Here is a 14,263-nt window from a genome sequence, read left to right as displayed (position 1 = left end):
TTTTGTTCCGTGCGATAGTACGGTACGGTGCTGGGAATACACATTTAATATTAGGCCCATTGCAATTATGCCACATTTGACCCTAGTATATTAAAGGGATCGGTGGTCCGGGCTGAAAACATATATCTAAATAAATAAGAGTAAAATTCACAGAGCAAAACGCTGAAAATGTCATCAAAATCAGATGAAAAAATAACGAAGTTATTGAATTTTAAAGTTTATCAATGTTTTGGGAAAACATTTATATGCAAATTGTCATAAATATTCACAGGTGGGTTGATGAGGCCACATCCCCACTTTCCTTTTTCTAATGCTAATCATAAATGTTTTCATACATGTGTACATGATGTGTCCCCATTATGATGAAATAAGTTGCGGCAATAAATAACTAACATGCACTCAATCAGTTACCATGCAATCCAATTGGTTTAGTTCTTGGTAGAAAAATGTCGAATAAACCTAATTCCATATAATAAAATACAAAAGAACAAGTGGGGATATGATGACATCATCAGCCCACCTAAGGGATATTCATAAAGACATGCCCTCGAGAATATAATGTACAAAAAATGTAAAAGTAGAGATCGGAGAGTAATTCATAAAGTGATTAGTTATAGTGACTTTCCCCAACTCCTGTTAAAAAGCTACCAAGATCTCTGCACCGATTGGCTTGGATCAAATTTTAAGTGATTAATGACATTTAACAAGATGCTTCAGTCATGAAATTCTCCCTGAATGAAAGAAAAAGAAATGGATTTAAATGATTTCAATAGTATGTAAAATAAAAGGTGGTATTTCCATGAGTTACGGCAGGACAGAGGCCAACAATATTGATTCAGTATTCATACTCATATGGAATGTTGTTTTCACCCTATCCCCTTCCATATTCAAATATATCATACATGCATCCCCCAAATGTGTAAGCTTTGTCTTGGCGGAAAAAAATTGACGGAAGATGTAAACATGCAACACGTATGCTTTGCATAATCTTCATCATTTTCATCATCATCACCATCATCCTCATTCTTTATCATCTCCATCTTCATCATTATAAAATTATGAACAAAATAATTTTTCCAATCTGCTTTATAAATGTATGTATTAATTCAATGAGTTTCATTCCGGGTTGTCATTTTTTCAAGCAATCAGCTTATGACAATCCTTCTCCTGCAAACTGTAAATGTTATGATTTTGTTTGGTAGTTGATCATATTTGTTTAGAATGACTTTATTTAGTAATTTTTTTTCTTTATGATTCATGCCAAAAATGAATTACCAATATATTATGTTTGTTAGTATGTAATGAAACATATATTATACAAGTATACAAATGTTATGAATGCAAAAGATAACAATAAATCCAATCAAAATCAATAATCAGAAGAGTGTTTCATCTAACAAGTTGTCAGATCTGACTACTTTCCTATTTTGAATGGACGAGTACATTTCCTTCGGATAAAACACACTTTGCTGGATAAAACACCCCTAGCCTGAAATATTGCTTTTGAAATCGACATCATTCCAAATGAGTATGAACTGAATCAATATTGTTGGCCTCTGTCCTGATGTAGCTCATGGAAATACCACCTTTTACTTTACATAGTATTGAAATAATTCCATTTCTATTTCTTTAATTCAGGGAGAAATTCATGAATGAAGCATCTTGTTTAATGTCATTAATCACTGAAAATTTGATCCAGAGATCTTTGTAGCTGAAGTCAGGAAAAGTCACTATAACTAATCACCTTTATATGAAACACTCCCCGATCTCTAATTTTACATTTTTTCGACGTTATATTCTCAAAGATATCATCGGGAAGAGATAAGTTCACACACAAAAAGGCAAAAAGTGTGACCCCGACTATCAATCTACAGACCAATGGGGTTTCAATGCCGTTTTGTTAATAGTATGGGTGATATTCTGACTACTTCCGGAAATTATATGTAACACAATAACACACAAGTCAATCCTTTGTAGATTTATCATTTTTGTTATTGAATACTCTTTCTATTATCATTATGCACACCATTACATGGGATACCAAAATACACATACAAAAAAAAAGATTTCTGGAAGAATGAAACAAATATATGACACACATGGGTAAATCCAGGATTTACCATGGAAGAAGGGAACAAACTTTTAAATAAAAAAGGTTAATAGGGAGAACCTTGCTTGAGAAAGGGGGGGGGGGGCTTTGCTGTAGTCTGCAGGCACGGACTCTGATTGAAACTTTGATCTACAAGTGGGTCTTCATAAAAGACTAGCACTTTTAAAACTTGCTCTTTCAAAGGGCCTTCAGTAAACAAGGCTTTGCATGCCGACCCCAATCGTCGAGTGAAGGGTCTGCACAGCAGACTACCTCTGACCCCCCCTCCTCCTGAATACATGCATACACACAGGTTGGCTGATACAATGTATAAAATATTCTAAAATAGCATCAAAAGAAGCACACAACAGTAGAAAATTCAGCTTTTGACAGTCATTTAAAGATTTTCTCCCATTTTACATGATTGAACCTCTACAAATACCTGAAAACAAAACAATGATATATTTTGATTCTTTCAATTCCAAAGCAATACACATCAGGCCTCCAGCCAGGGTTTTCAATTCAAGGGTTCGATCCCTTGTATTTCCTTCTCTTCTCCTTTTCATCCCCTACTTTTTCTTGCTTTTGAACATTTTAGGGGCTTGACCCCCCCCCCCCCCTGGCTACGGGCTTGCATATTGTAAAATTTGTGAAAAACAGTTGAGACACTGGACATAACTTACTCTGCAGTCGTATACAGTAATTTGTGACATTACAAAAGGATCTGGGCATAGGCTTTGGAGACACATTTGGGATACTTATAATATTAGTCTACAACTGCTATTATAACAAGACATTATTCACTTGTTAACACATAATACTGAACTCATCTTATTCCCTTAGAATTGTATGAACATTGATGTAGATAACAATACAAGATATGAATACATAGACACTGAGGAATGCTTAAACAAACTTTTAACCAATAGCAACACATCTGAAACACACTCTGAATCCAGCACATCTAGTCTGCAGGCACACACTCATGTTTGACACTTCAACCAATAACAGGTCTAGAGTGAAGACTAGACTCCAAAGGCTCTGTGTCCTTGGTAGAGCCAGCTACAGTACATAGTCAATCTAGTCTCACTAATTCAGACTCTGCATTATGCAACATGCGAATTGTGAAAACCAAGGGTCTGTGTCTGCAGACTAAGCACATCCAGGGCTCCGTAGCACAAAGCATAACAATTGATTGTACGCTTGATTTTTACGATTGATTGTACATTGTAGTCAATGCAATCAATCGTGAAGATTTGTTCTACGATCATTGCTAGGCTTTGTGTTACGGGCTCTGTTTGTGAAAGAACAGGGACGCAAATACACTATCTAAAAATAGAGGGGCGTGGTTGACAATTTTCCTAGACTTACATGTAGCTCCTACATCGATATGCAAGTTCGCTAAGTGATTTCTCAATACTGCAAAGTGAGGTACGCCCCCGATGGCCTGATCTGACAATGAAACCAAATCAAAACCTATCTATTACAAACAACTTTGATATTTCATTTAATGTTCAAGGTTATTTTATTGCCTGCATGCAGCATATAGTGTATTGTATTGTTCATCACCTCATAATCATGTTATTTCATAACAATTTTTCTTCAATTTCATAATGAATTAATTCAAAGATTGTCTCCACTATTATCATATTTAAAAACAAACAAACAAAGAATATACTATATCCAGGAAAAGTTATATTATATCAGTAAATTTTAAATTCATAGTACCCACCAAAGGACAAATCTATTAACCTAGTTTTAAAAGGTATATTAAAAAAAAAACACTTGTTTTGTCTTCCCCCCCCCCAAAAAAAAAAGGAAATGAAAGGGAAAATTAATGAAATCCCGGGTATATAATTAGGTTCCATTAATTGGTTTTAACCCTGAGCAAAGCTAGGTAAGTTTTTAGATCAGAATAAATAGCCTGATGAACATGAATTATTGACTATGTTATATATGAATTTCAGACATGATTTTCTAATACCACATACTATATATTGTACATGAATTCACCATAATGATTTGATCATTTATTAATGCATATCTGCAAGAAACCAATATCAGGGCCCCATCTTACAAAAAGAGTTAAGATTGATGCGATCAATCACAAATATATGGAAATCCAACAATGACATAATATTTCCTACAAGAAATTTGCACAATGGATGTACGAGTATACATCCTTTCTAGAAAGTATTTTGAACATGCATTTTAGATGTTGGCATTGCTGGCTTTCCGTAGCTGTGGTTGATCGGATCAATCGCAACTCTTTGTAAGACGGGACTCTGAGCTGTCTATAAAACGTTAGCTCAATATCAGCCTTATTGGCAAGGATGGACACGGTGTCAGGTGGTGCTGGTTTCACAAAACTGTCATCAGGGAAATCATTAACTCTCCGATAGAAACGCAAGTTGAGAATATAAGATGTTAAGAATGCGTTTAAGAAAAAAAAAATCAGTGTTACGGTGCCAACACATGATCATTACTTTACGCACATTCTGAAATATCAGTGCGTATTCATATTATAACATGGTGGTGACCAATATTCTAAACTCGGGTTGAATTCAAACTCTTGTTGTCATTGAAACTATGGAAAGCCCATTGCAAATTGTTTAACAGCATATGTTCGAATTATAAGCTCATCACTTACTCTGGTCTTTCATAACTTACTGGAAATGATGATGACGATGATGATCCACAGCATTTATATTGTGCCATATTTCTGTTTTAAAAATTCTTAAGCGTGGGCTCATCCAATTAAGCCAATTATTGCTGAAATAAGTGAGTTTTGAGATACGATTTGAAGAGTTCAATTTTGTCAATTTCATGTAGTCAAGACCTGGAGCAATAAATGAAAAGGCACGGTCTCCATATCCCCTTAAGTGTGTGATGGGTACATGAAGAGTGACACCAGTACCAGATGAGCGAAAGCCAGGACGAAGATGGCGTTGTTCTATTAGGGAAGTCACATAACCTGGTAATAACAACGGAATCAGTTTTCTTTGCCTTTGTGAACATCAAGAAACATAAAATGTTTCAAAATATCACAAATTTGTGATATTTTTGGCTTTCCATAACTTTCGCACAGAGTTGGACCATGACATAAATTAAATTGGACTTTAGAATACGGGCCATTGTGTTTTTGTATGCTACCCAACTTTGACAAAAGGAAGCAAGTGACACATGAGTCAAATTTGAGTTATTGTTTCTGAAACACCCTTTGTATGTTGCACGTTTCAGGCAAAATTTTGAAAGAAATGATTGTTCTATGGAAAGATATTCAAGAAAATATGCTGTTAAATTGCATTGATGCCTATTAAAATGACGAACACACATTGCTCATTTACAACAAATTAAACTTTGGTAACTTGCTTCCTTTTGCCACAGTACGGCAGTATGTATTGTGTATAGTGTGAAATCGTATTCACAGTATAACACTTGTGTCATAACTTGAATGCATGTAACACACGTGTGCAGTTTTAGTGTAAACGTGTTTTCAAAATGGAAACACAAGTATCACACCCCTTTGGTATCATGATATGATGCTAAAAATTGTTCATACCTAACAAACAATCCTTGCATATTTCATAAACACATTTCTTGAGTTTCAGTATGGATGCGACTTCATAATACATTTCATAATGGTTTTTCTACAGTTGCTTAGAAGGTAGATGGATGACGATTTTGTTACCGATGGCCCTGTAACACAAAACTTAGCAATGATCATAGCACAATTATTTACCATTGATGACCTAGACTACAATGCACAATCAATCACTGAAATGAAGCATAAAATCGATTGCCAAGCTTTGGGTAACCGGGCCCTGGAATCCAAGAGAAGGAAAGATTACTAGGCCGACGTCGTCGTCGCCGCCTTCTCGATGAAATTGGCCATGTTGACGTCGTTATCGGACAGCCCACCGACGTCGTGAGTGCTGAGCGTGATGTCCACACGGTTGTAGACGTTGAACCATTCTGGGTGGTGGTTCATGGTCTCTGCCTTGAGCGCCACCCGGGTCATGAAACCAAAGGCCTGGAAGAAAAAAAACAGAATGGGAAGGTAATACAAGACATAATGGCCCGTATTCTTAACTGAGGTTTAAATTAAACCCTGGTTTAAAGTTGTGGTTTAACTATGGATAGCCAATCGGGTCACAAATCCATAACAGTACACATCCAATTTATTGACTCATATCACTGGCGTAAATCCGTGTTGATGGGTGGGGGGGGATGACTGAAATAATTTGGCATTTTTTTGCAATCATGTTTTTAGATATATGCAAGGAATTGTCATTGATATGTCCACACTGGCGTACTATGGGTCACGGCATTGGGGGGGGGGCACCAGCAAAATTTTTGAATCACTGAGTAAGTGCGCTAGTGAGCGCGCGAAGCGCGCTCAGTTGCCAGTTATACTGACCTAATAGAGACATTTTAAGGACAATGTCATTAAACGGATATATATCTCACTGATCAAATAATGCGAGCGCAAAGCGCGAGCTGAAATTTTGTTATATTCACACCTAAAAAGGGACATTATAATCAAATTTGTGTAATCATGATAGGTACCTGTCTTACTAAACAATGCGAGCGCGAAGCGCGAGCTGAAAACTTAGATAATTCAGACCTGAAGTGGGGCATTCTAAGGTTTCTTTGTAGGAATTAACTAGGACCATACGTACTTCATTAACCAAATGATGCGAGCGCGAAGCGCGAGCTGAAAATTTTTGATATTCAGATCAGAAGAAGGGACATTTTAAGGACTGATTTTAACAATTCATGAAGAGCAGACATATCTCACAAATCCACTAATGCAAACGTAATCACGGACTGGAAATGTTTCATATATACGAAGACCTTAACATGGGGCAATCACTTTTTGAGTCATGAAAAAGAAGCATATGCATGTCACTACATGAAACAATAATAACTCAAGTGCTAGGAAATATATTTGGTTTATATTGACTTGAAAACGGGATGTGTTAGTACAACAGGATTATATATCTCGTTAAACAGACAATGCGAGCACCACGAACAATGAAGACGTAGGCCCTGGGCAAATTATGTTTCACAAAGTTATAATAAAAATGTTTCTTATGTATAATGTAACATAACATAATTATAATATAACATTATAATGAATAATATTTTCTTCTTTCCCACTACGTTTCTCTTCCTTTCTCCCTCTTTTCTCCTTTTCCCCCTTTCCCCGTTTTTGTTTTTGTTTTTTTGGTCAGCCGATGGGGAGGATGTGCCCCCCATGCCCCCCGTAGTTACGCCACTGTATGTCCATATGGCAAATACCCCTCCAATATTATTATCTTTTTTACCCCATGATGGTTTAATGGTTTTATTAGAGATCACATTCAAAATGTTTTGACATTCCATCTTAATCCCTTCCCAAAGACCCCAACATTGATGAATTGGAAGAAACGGGGATTTCTCTTTAATGTTATAATAAGGACATAAGTATTTCGTTTGGAAAAGGTGAACTGGCTCCTTATTTGCATTTTATGATTCAATAATATTGTTTTATTTGTTAAGCGGTATATTAGGAAGAATTTTCACCAATAAAACAATTATCTCTTGTGATTTTTTTTTCATTTCTTTCGTAAAAACTGGGGGGGATGTTTGTACAGGATATATCCCCCCCATCCCCCCGGGATTTACGCCAGTGACTCATATGACACTCAAATTGTTCATAATTGTATGGGAATGATAACTGAAGTATTATCCTTCCTTATGAAAGCAAAAGGAAACAAAATAGTAAACATACAAAATCCAGAAATTTTGAATTTTTGGCTCCCATAATTTTAGCACATAGTTAGACCGTGGTCTAAGTTAAACCTGACTTCAGAATACAGGCCAGAATGATTGAGAGGAAGAGAGATGGATAAAGAGAGGGAAAGAGAGAGATAGAAAATCCTATGATTTTGACTTTGAGTGATAGGTTAATTTAATGAGGCATCAGGCATACATCAATATTTAATCAATATAGACAGCAGAAGCTTGTCTGAGATTGAAACCAATAATACATGTAATAGGACTTTCTGTATTAAAGAAAATGTAGATCTTGGAGGTTATGATACATGGACAATAATAGGTAAAACCAATTTTAGCAGGATTTTAAGGTTTAAGGGCACTTGAACAAAAATAAAAATGAAACTTTCAAAATAAGTGACTCTATTACTCTTTGATGTACATGTATTTTCCTCAAGCCTCCATTAATTTTTCTACTTTTATCATGACTGGGTGAATTTCAATTTCAAATGAATCTCTGGCACCCTCCTAATACTACTTTACTTATGGTACTTACTTTACTGTAGGACTAAGTCTGTTTTTTTTTTTTATCAAAGCAGAGATGCTTAATGGTGCTCTACTTCAGATAACTAAAGCACTTTTTGTGTTTGGCAGGAAGGGGTAGCGGGGGTTTCGTGGACAGCAAAATCAATAACCCTGAAATTACTCGAAAATCACTTGAAATCATAGGCAATGTTCTTAAATGCATTCACTGAACAAGCTGTAACTAAGTTTTTTTTGTTTGGTCCAATGCCAATTCGTCCAAATGCCTACTCGTCTACAATCATTCGGTCTACCATAAGTTCGTCCACTATCCACATGGTCTAACTGCCATTTCGTCCACTCAACATTTCATCATAACCAGTTGGTCCAATAGCCATTTAGTCTATATACCGTTTGGTCTAATTAGACTAAGTGTTAACTGGGCAAAATGAATGAAAATATAACGAATATTAGACCAACTGGTTATGAGACAAAATGGTTATAGACGAACTGGTGATTAAACAAAGTGATGATTGGACCATATGCTAACTGGACCAAATGGTTGTTAGACTAAATGGTGCTGGACGGAATGGCATTAGACTAAATGAATGTAGACCATGTGGTGAGTGGACGAGTTGGCAGTAGACGAATTGGCAATTTACTGTCACACCCACCAATCCAACCCCAAACAGAACAATGGTATGTCATTGGTAATTACGTAAGATTTTGGTCGGTCTGGAGTCGGTTTTCCAGGGCCCCTTCTTAATACAAAGAGTTACGATTGATCCAATCAATCTCAACTGTATGGAAATCCATATGTGCACATACCATCATTTTTTCTACAGGAAATTTGCACAATGTCCTTAGTAAATAAAGAGAAGCACACTGAATTTTCGAGAAAAATATGAATGCACGAATAATATTTAGAAAATATTTTGAACAAAAATGAACTTTAGATATTGACGTTGCTGTCTTTCCATGGCCTCGTCTTGCAAAGTTATGATTGATCCAATCAATCATATTTCTATGGAAATCCATCGGTGCCATATTTTTTTCTCGAAGAAATTTGCAAAATGTCAATTGTAAACAAAGGAGGACACACCAAATTGTCAAGAAATCAATGAATATATGGATATACATTCATATATAGAAATTTTTTTGAACAAACAACATGCATTTTATATGTTGAATTTGCTGGCTTTCCATAGTTGCGATTGACCTGATCAATCGTAACTATGGACGGCCAGCAACGTCAACATCTATTATGCATGTTGGTTCGAAATATTTTTTAGCTTTCATCTGTATTCATGCATTCATTGTTTTCTTGAAAATTCCCTGTGCTTCTCTCTGTTTAGAAAGGACATTTGGCAAATTTCCTGTAGAAAAAATTATGACACTGATGGATTTCCATAGAGTTACGATTGATTGGATCAATTGTAACTCTTTGTAAGATGGGGCCCTGGTGTGACTGTAGCATTATTATACCATATGACCAGCCACCCCAAAACCAACACGTCGCTCAAAATGAATTTTCAGATTTTTATTGAGTTCAAAAAGCACATCCTAAGCTTTAAAATGGTACATAACTTGTCCAAATTGATCAAGAATAACCCACATAAGTGCTTGATTGACAATAGAAGAAACCAAGCAAGAGCTTCCCAAAATGAGAAAACAACGTTTGAAGTTCAGGGTTCACTCAAGCATGAGATGTACACACAATCTCAATGAAACTTCCAGTCATCCGCAAGAACATGTGGCTAAGAAACTCTTGTGTTCTAGTCAAATTTACAACTTGAAATTTTGACACATAAAGACGAAGAATTTCTTTTCAAATATAAAGCTAATTTTAATTGTTTTGTTTTGGCTTTCTGAAGACCAAATTACAATTTTGGTGATTTACAGAGAACCTTCCCTTCTGGTGACTTGTAGGTTTTGTCACAGTTGCACAATGCCTAGACCATACCTGATTGAAGTTCCCAAAAGTGAATTCTTTCTGGATGGCATCCCGCCCTTCTACTTCCTTCCATCCTGCAGCTGTCAAGGCAGAGAGCTTCTGAGACCGATCATCTCCGCTCAGCTTCACTCGCTTTGCTTCAGATGCCTATGAAATAAATGCAGTTAGAAAAACAATTAAAAGTTCCCCAACAATTCATATACAAGTCATGCAGCAAGGCATGAACATTACAGAAGTGAAGTTTCACAGATCTCTGCTCAGCTTCACTCACTTAACTTCAGAAATAATGTAGAAAGGATCCTTTCTACATTATTTCTGAAGTTAAGTGAGTGAACTACAGGTGGAGCCCAGAATTCGACATGTTAAGCTTTTTTGCAATATTTTAAAATATCTTTTCACAAAATGGAATTTGCATCAATGTTTGCTGAATATATTTGTCTGTTTTCAATTGAAATAGTTATTTTCACCTCCTACCTCAATATTACATTTTTTTATTGGTCATTTTGAAGCCGAAGGTACGATCCTATTGTGAGAACATGACAAACTCGCTAGTCTTGAGGACTCCCATGATGATGTTTTATCAATCTGACATATACTTCTTATCATGGGAGTCTTGAACAGGGTTTCATTACTTTCATATACACGTAAGCGAAGGAAGTACACAAAGATGGATTTCCCCAGGATATCCATCTTTGTGCACTAGAATCGCACGAAATAGGTTTATTTTATTAATTTCTACACCTTCCCACGCGTAATGCGTAGGAAGGTTTTACAAATGGTCACTTAAAAAGTATAAAAAATAGGGTTTCTTACCAGACTGATGTCGCGAAGACCCCCTCGTTCCACATGTAAACAACGCAAATACAATGGCTACGACCCTTGAACTGCTTATGTATTACGTAGGTATTACGTACTTTCGATGCACGATGCCGTTTTGAAAAACAATTCATAGAAAAAAATAAATATTTTATGAATATTAAAACTTATTACGTGATTATAAATAATTATTATCTTACTACTAATTATTTATAATCACGTAATAAGTTTTAATATTCATAAAATATTTTTTGTATCTATGAATTGTTTTTCAAAACGGCATCGCGCATCGGAAGTACGTAATACATAAGCAGTTCAAGGGTCGTAGCCATTGTATTTGCGTTGTTTACATGTGGAACGAGGGGGTCTTCGCGACATCAGTCTGGTAAGAAACCCTATTTTTTATACTTTTTAAGTGACCATTTGTAAAACCTTCCTACGCATTACGCGTGGGAAGGTGTAGAAATTAATAAAATAAACCTATTTTGTGCGATTCTAGTGCACAAAGATGGATTTCCTGGGGAAATCCATCTTTGTGTACTTCCTTCGCTTACGTGTATATGAAACCCTGTTCAAGACTCCCATGATAAGAAGTATATGTCAGATTGATAAAACATCATCATGGGAGTCCTCAAGACTACAAACTCGCAACAAAACCACAGATTTATTCATTTTCAGTTCATTTTTCAGTGACCCCACTTCCAGCTGAGCTAAGATTCTGCATGCTCCAGAAATATGGCACAGATTCCGCATTAATTTTAATTTAAGAGAAAATTTTGAGTTTTTCTTTAAAGCCTGGCTGAGCTGAATTAACTTGTCTTGTCTTGTCTTGTCTTTCCGTTGTTGCCCACAATCAAAGTGTTGATTATTAATATTATGGCAAACTTAACTTTAAGCCCAAGCCAAGGGATTTTTTTTACATTTTGGAATCCCCGGGGAAATTTGGCGGAACTTTTCTTTCATTATTTTTTTATTCATTGGTCATAAGCAGACCATTCCTATTATTGACCCATCCATTCCATCACATCACAGCGAACGCGACCTCGCTCTCTCTCTCAGTCTCAATACAAGTTTTACAACAACATTTTTCCCCGTCTGGCACAGCACCCACCATTTGCTATACGTGGGACAACACAAAAACTCAAACAAAGTTTTTCAGGTCTATTTCACAACATCCGAGGGTAAAGAACGTAAAACCATACACCTAGCCTTACAAGAATTACAATAATGAACGATTCGCATTTACCATCCTTGCAAAAGTTCGTATGAAACGCATGAAACCGTTCTCCAAACACCTGTAGATTCGATTTCCTATCTCTCACGGTTGAGCTTCGGCGGCAGTCAGCCAACGATCGCACGTAGAGGGCGCGGCGTCAACACATTTGCGTGATGTGAATTATGACATTTTGTTTGGGGCAATTTAGTGGTGCTCAAAATTTAGTGATCTCACCAGAAAATGAACATATTTATAGTGTTTCAAGATCTACCGTTAATGTGGAGCCAGATGATAAGCTTTTACATTCTATAACGTATCGAGGTAATTCTTCAAATATTCTTTGTGTGTTTATTGAAAACAAATGTTCAAAATTTCCTTATACAATAAAGTTTATTTTTCTGGGCTCGACAAACACTGTAGGATTAATACCCACTCAGCATGAAGGAGTATATTTTCTGTTGGGGTTCACCAACTTTTGAGCACAACTGTAGCCACAAACCTTATCAAATATAAGACTCTTATAGCGAAAGAAGTCAATAAATATCATCAATAATTCTTGATTTCTTTCACAAAGTATTTGCTGACGGAGTTTGCTATTACTGAAGTAAATAATCGTATTAAAGGTCAAGTCCACCTCAGAAAAAATGTTGATTTCAATCAATAGAAAAAAATCAAGCAAACATGCGCCGAAAATTTCATCAAAATCGGATGTAAAATAAGAAAATTACGACATTCTAAATGTTCGCTTATTTTTTTAAAAATAATTACGTACAATTTAGTTACAGGGAAAATGAGAAACGATGATGTCCCATACTCACTATTCTTTTTTTTTTATTCTTTGAATCAAGCCCTATATTATTTCATTTTTTACAGATTTGACAATAAGGACCAACTTGACTACACCATAAATTGCTACACCAATGGCAATTCCACATATTCGGGGAGAAAGAAAAAAATCAGGACAATTGAGGAGAAATTAGAACATTTCATATTTCATATAATAAAATGCAAAAGAAATATACAGTGAATGAGTCATCAGTTTCCTCATTTGCATACCGACCGGGATGTGCATATAACTGTTTTGTGAAATTAAGCGAAACTTAAAAATGTCACAATTTTCTTATTTTGCATCCAATTTTCTTTTTATTCAAATCGACTTTTTGTCGTGGTGGACTTGTCCTTTTATTACGTTAAAAAGTAAGAAAATTGATTCAATGTTACATTAAAAAATTTCACCCTTTACCAAACGAGACAGTTAAATTTCATTTACCGCTCTACAGAACGTTATTAACGTATTTTAGAATCCACTCGCAGACGCTTTCTGCAAAGTTGAAATGGGAAAAAATGCCCTTCAAATCGCAAAGGACAGATTATAGGATAGTCGAAAGTTCAGTTGGTGGACCGGAACAGCACATCGTCTTTCGGACCGGACAAACAAAACATGCAAATATGTCGTTTGTAAAAAGTTGAGTTTTTATTCCCCCGATTTTCGACAAAGACTGCTTTGTCATATATATATCAGTGACAAAATATTCTCTGCGTTATAGAAAGCGTCTCCGAAGTGATTGCAAAAAAATGCTCTATTAGCTTTTTTTTTCATCTTTGTATTTGATGGTCCTTAATTCGAAAATTTAAGCTAAAAATTGTCATATTTCAAGGCCTTGGGAACGATTTTTTTTAACTGTAGGGTGTTGTTGTAAATTTGAAAAGAAAAAAAAAAGGTTTCAATTACAAAATGGAAATCAAACAGGTCCAATGAAATTCACTACAAAATGAAAGTCAAAATGGTCCGATAAATTTGGGAAAAAAAAGAAGACGAAGAAAAAGGGTTTCACTACAAAATGAGGGTCATCCGTATTTGGAATACTCTCCCAAACGCTGCTGTAACTTCGACCTCTATAGCTGG

General features: G+C 35.7%; 1 protein-coding gene across 1 annotated transcript; it reads right to left on the bottom strand.

Annotated features, from left to right (window-relative positions):
• Positions 1 to 1,965: 1,965 nt before the first annotated feature.
• LOC129266149 (pterin-4-alpha-carbinolamine dehydratase-like) lies at positions 1,966 to 12,495 on the bottom strand. The gene is made up of 3 exons (XM_054903992.2): positions 12,388 to 12,495; positions 10,335 to 10,472; positions 1,966 to 6,122 (listed from the first exon to the last, which is right to left on the bottom strand). The coding sequence occupies exons 1-3, from the start codon at positions 12,415 to 12,417 to the stop codon at positions 5,940 to 5,942; spliced, it is 351 nt and encodes a 116-aa protein (XP_054759967.1). The 5' UTR covers positions 12,418 to 12,495; the 3' UTR covers positions 1,966 to 5,939.
• Positions 12,496 to 14,263: the final 1,768 nt, after the last annotated feature.

This window comes from Lytechinus pictus, chromosome 8, assembly GCF_037042905.1.
Source record: "Lytechinus pictus isolate F3 Inbred chromosome 8, Lp3.0, whole genome shotgun sequence".
In the NCBI taxonomy this organism is placed as follows: Eukaryota; Metazoa; Echinodermata; class Echinoidea; order Temnopleuroida; family Toxopneustidae; genus Lytechinus; species Lytechinus pictus.
This window is presented reverse-complemented; position numbering and strand designations above follow the sequence as displayed.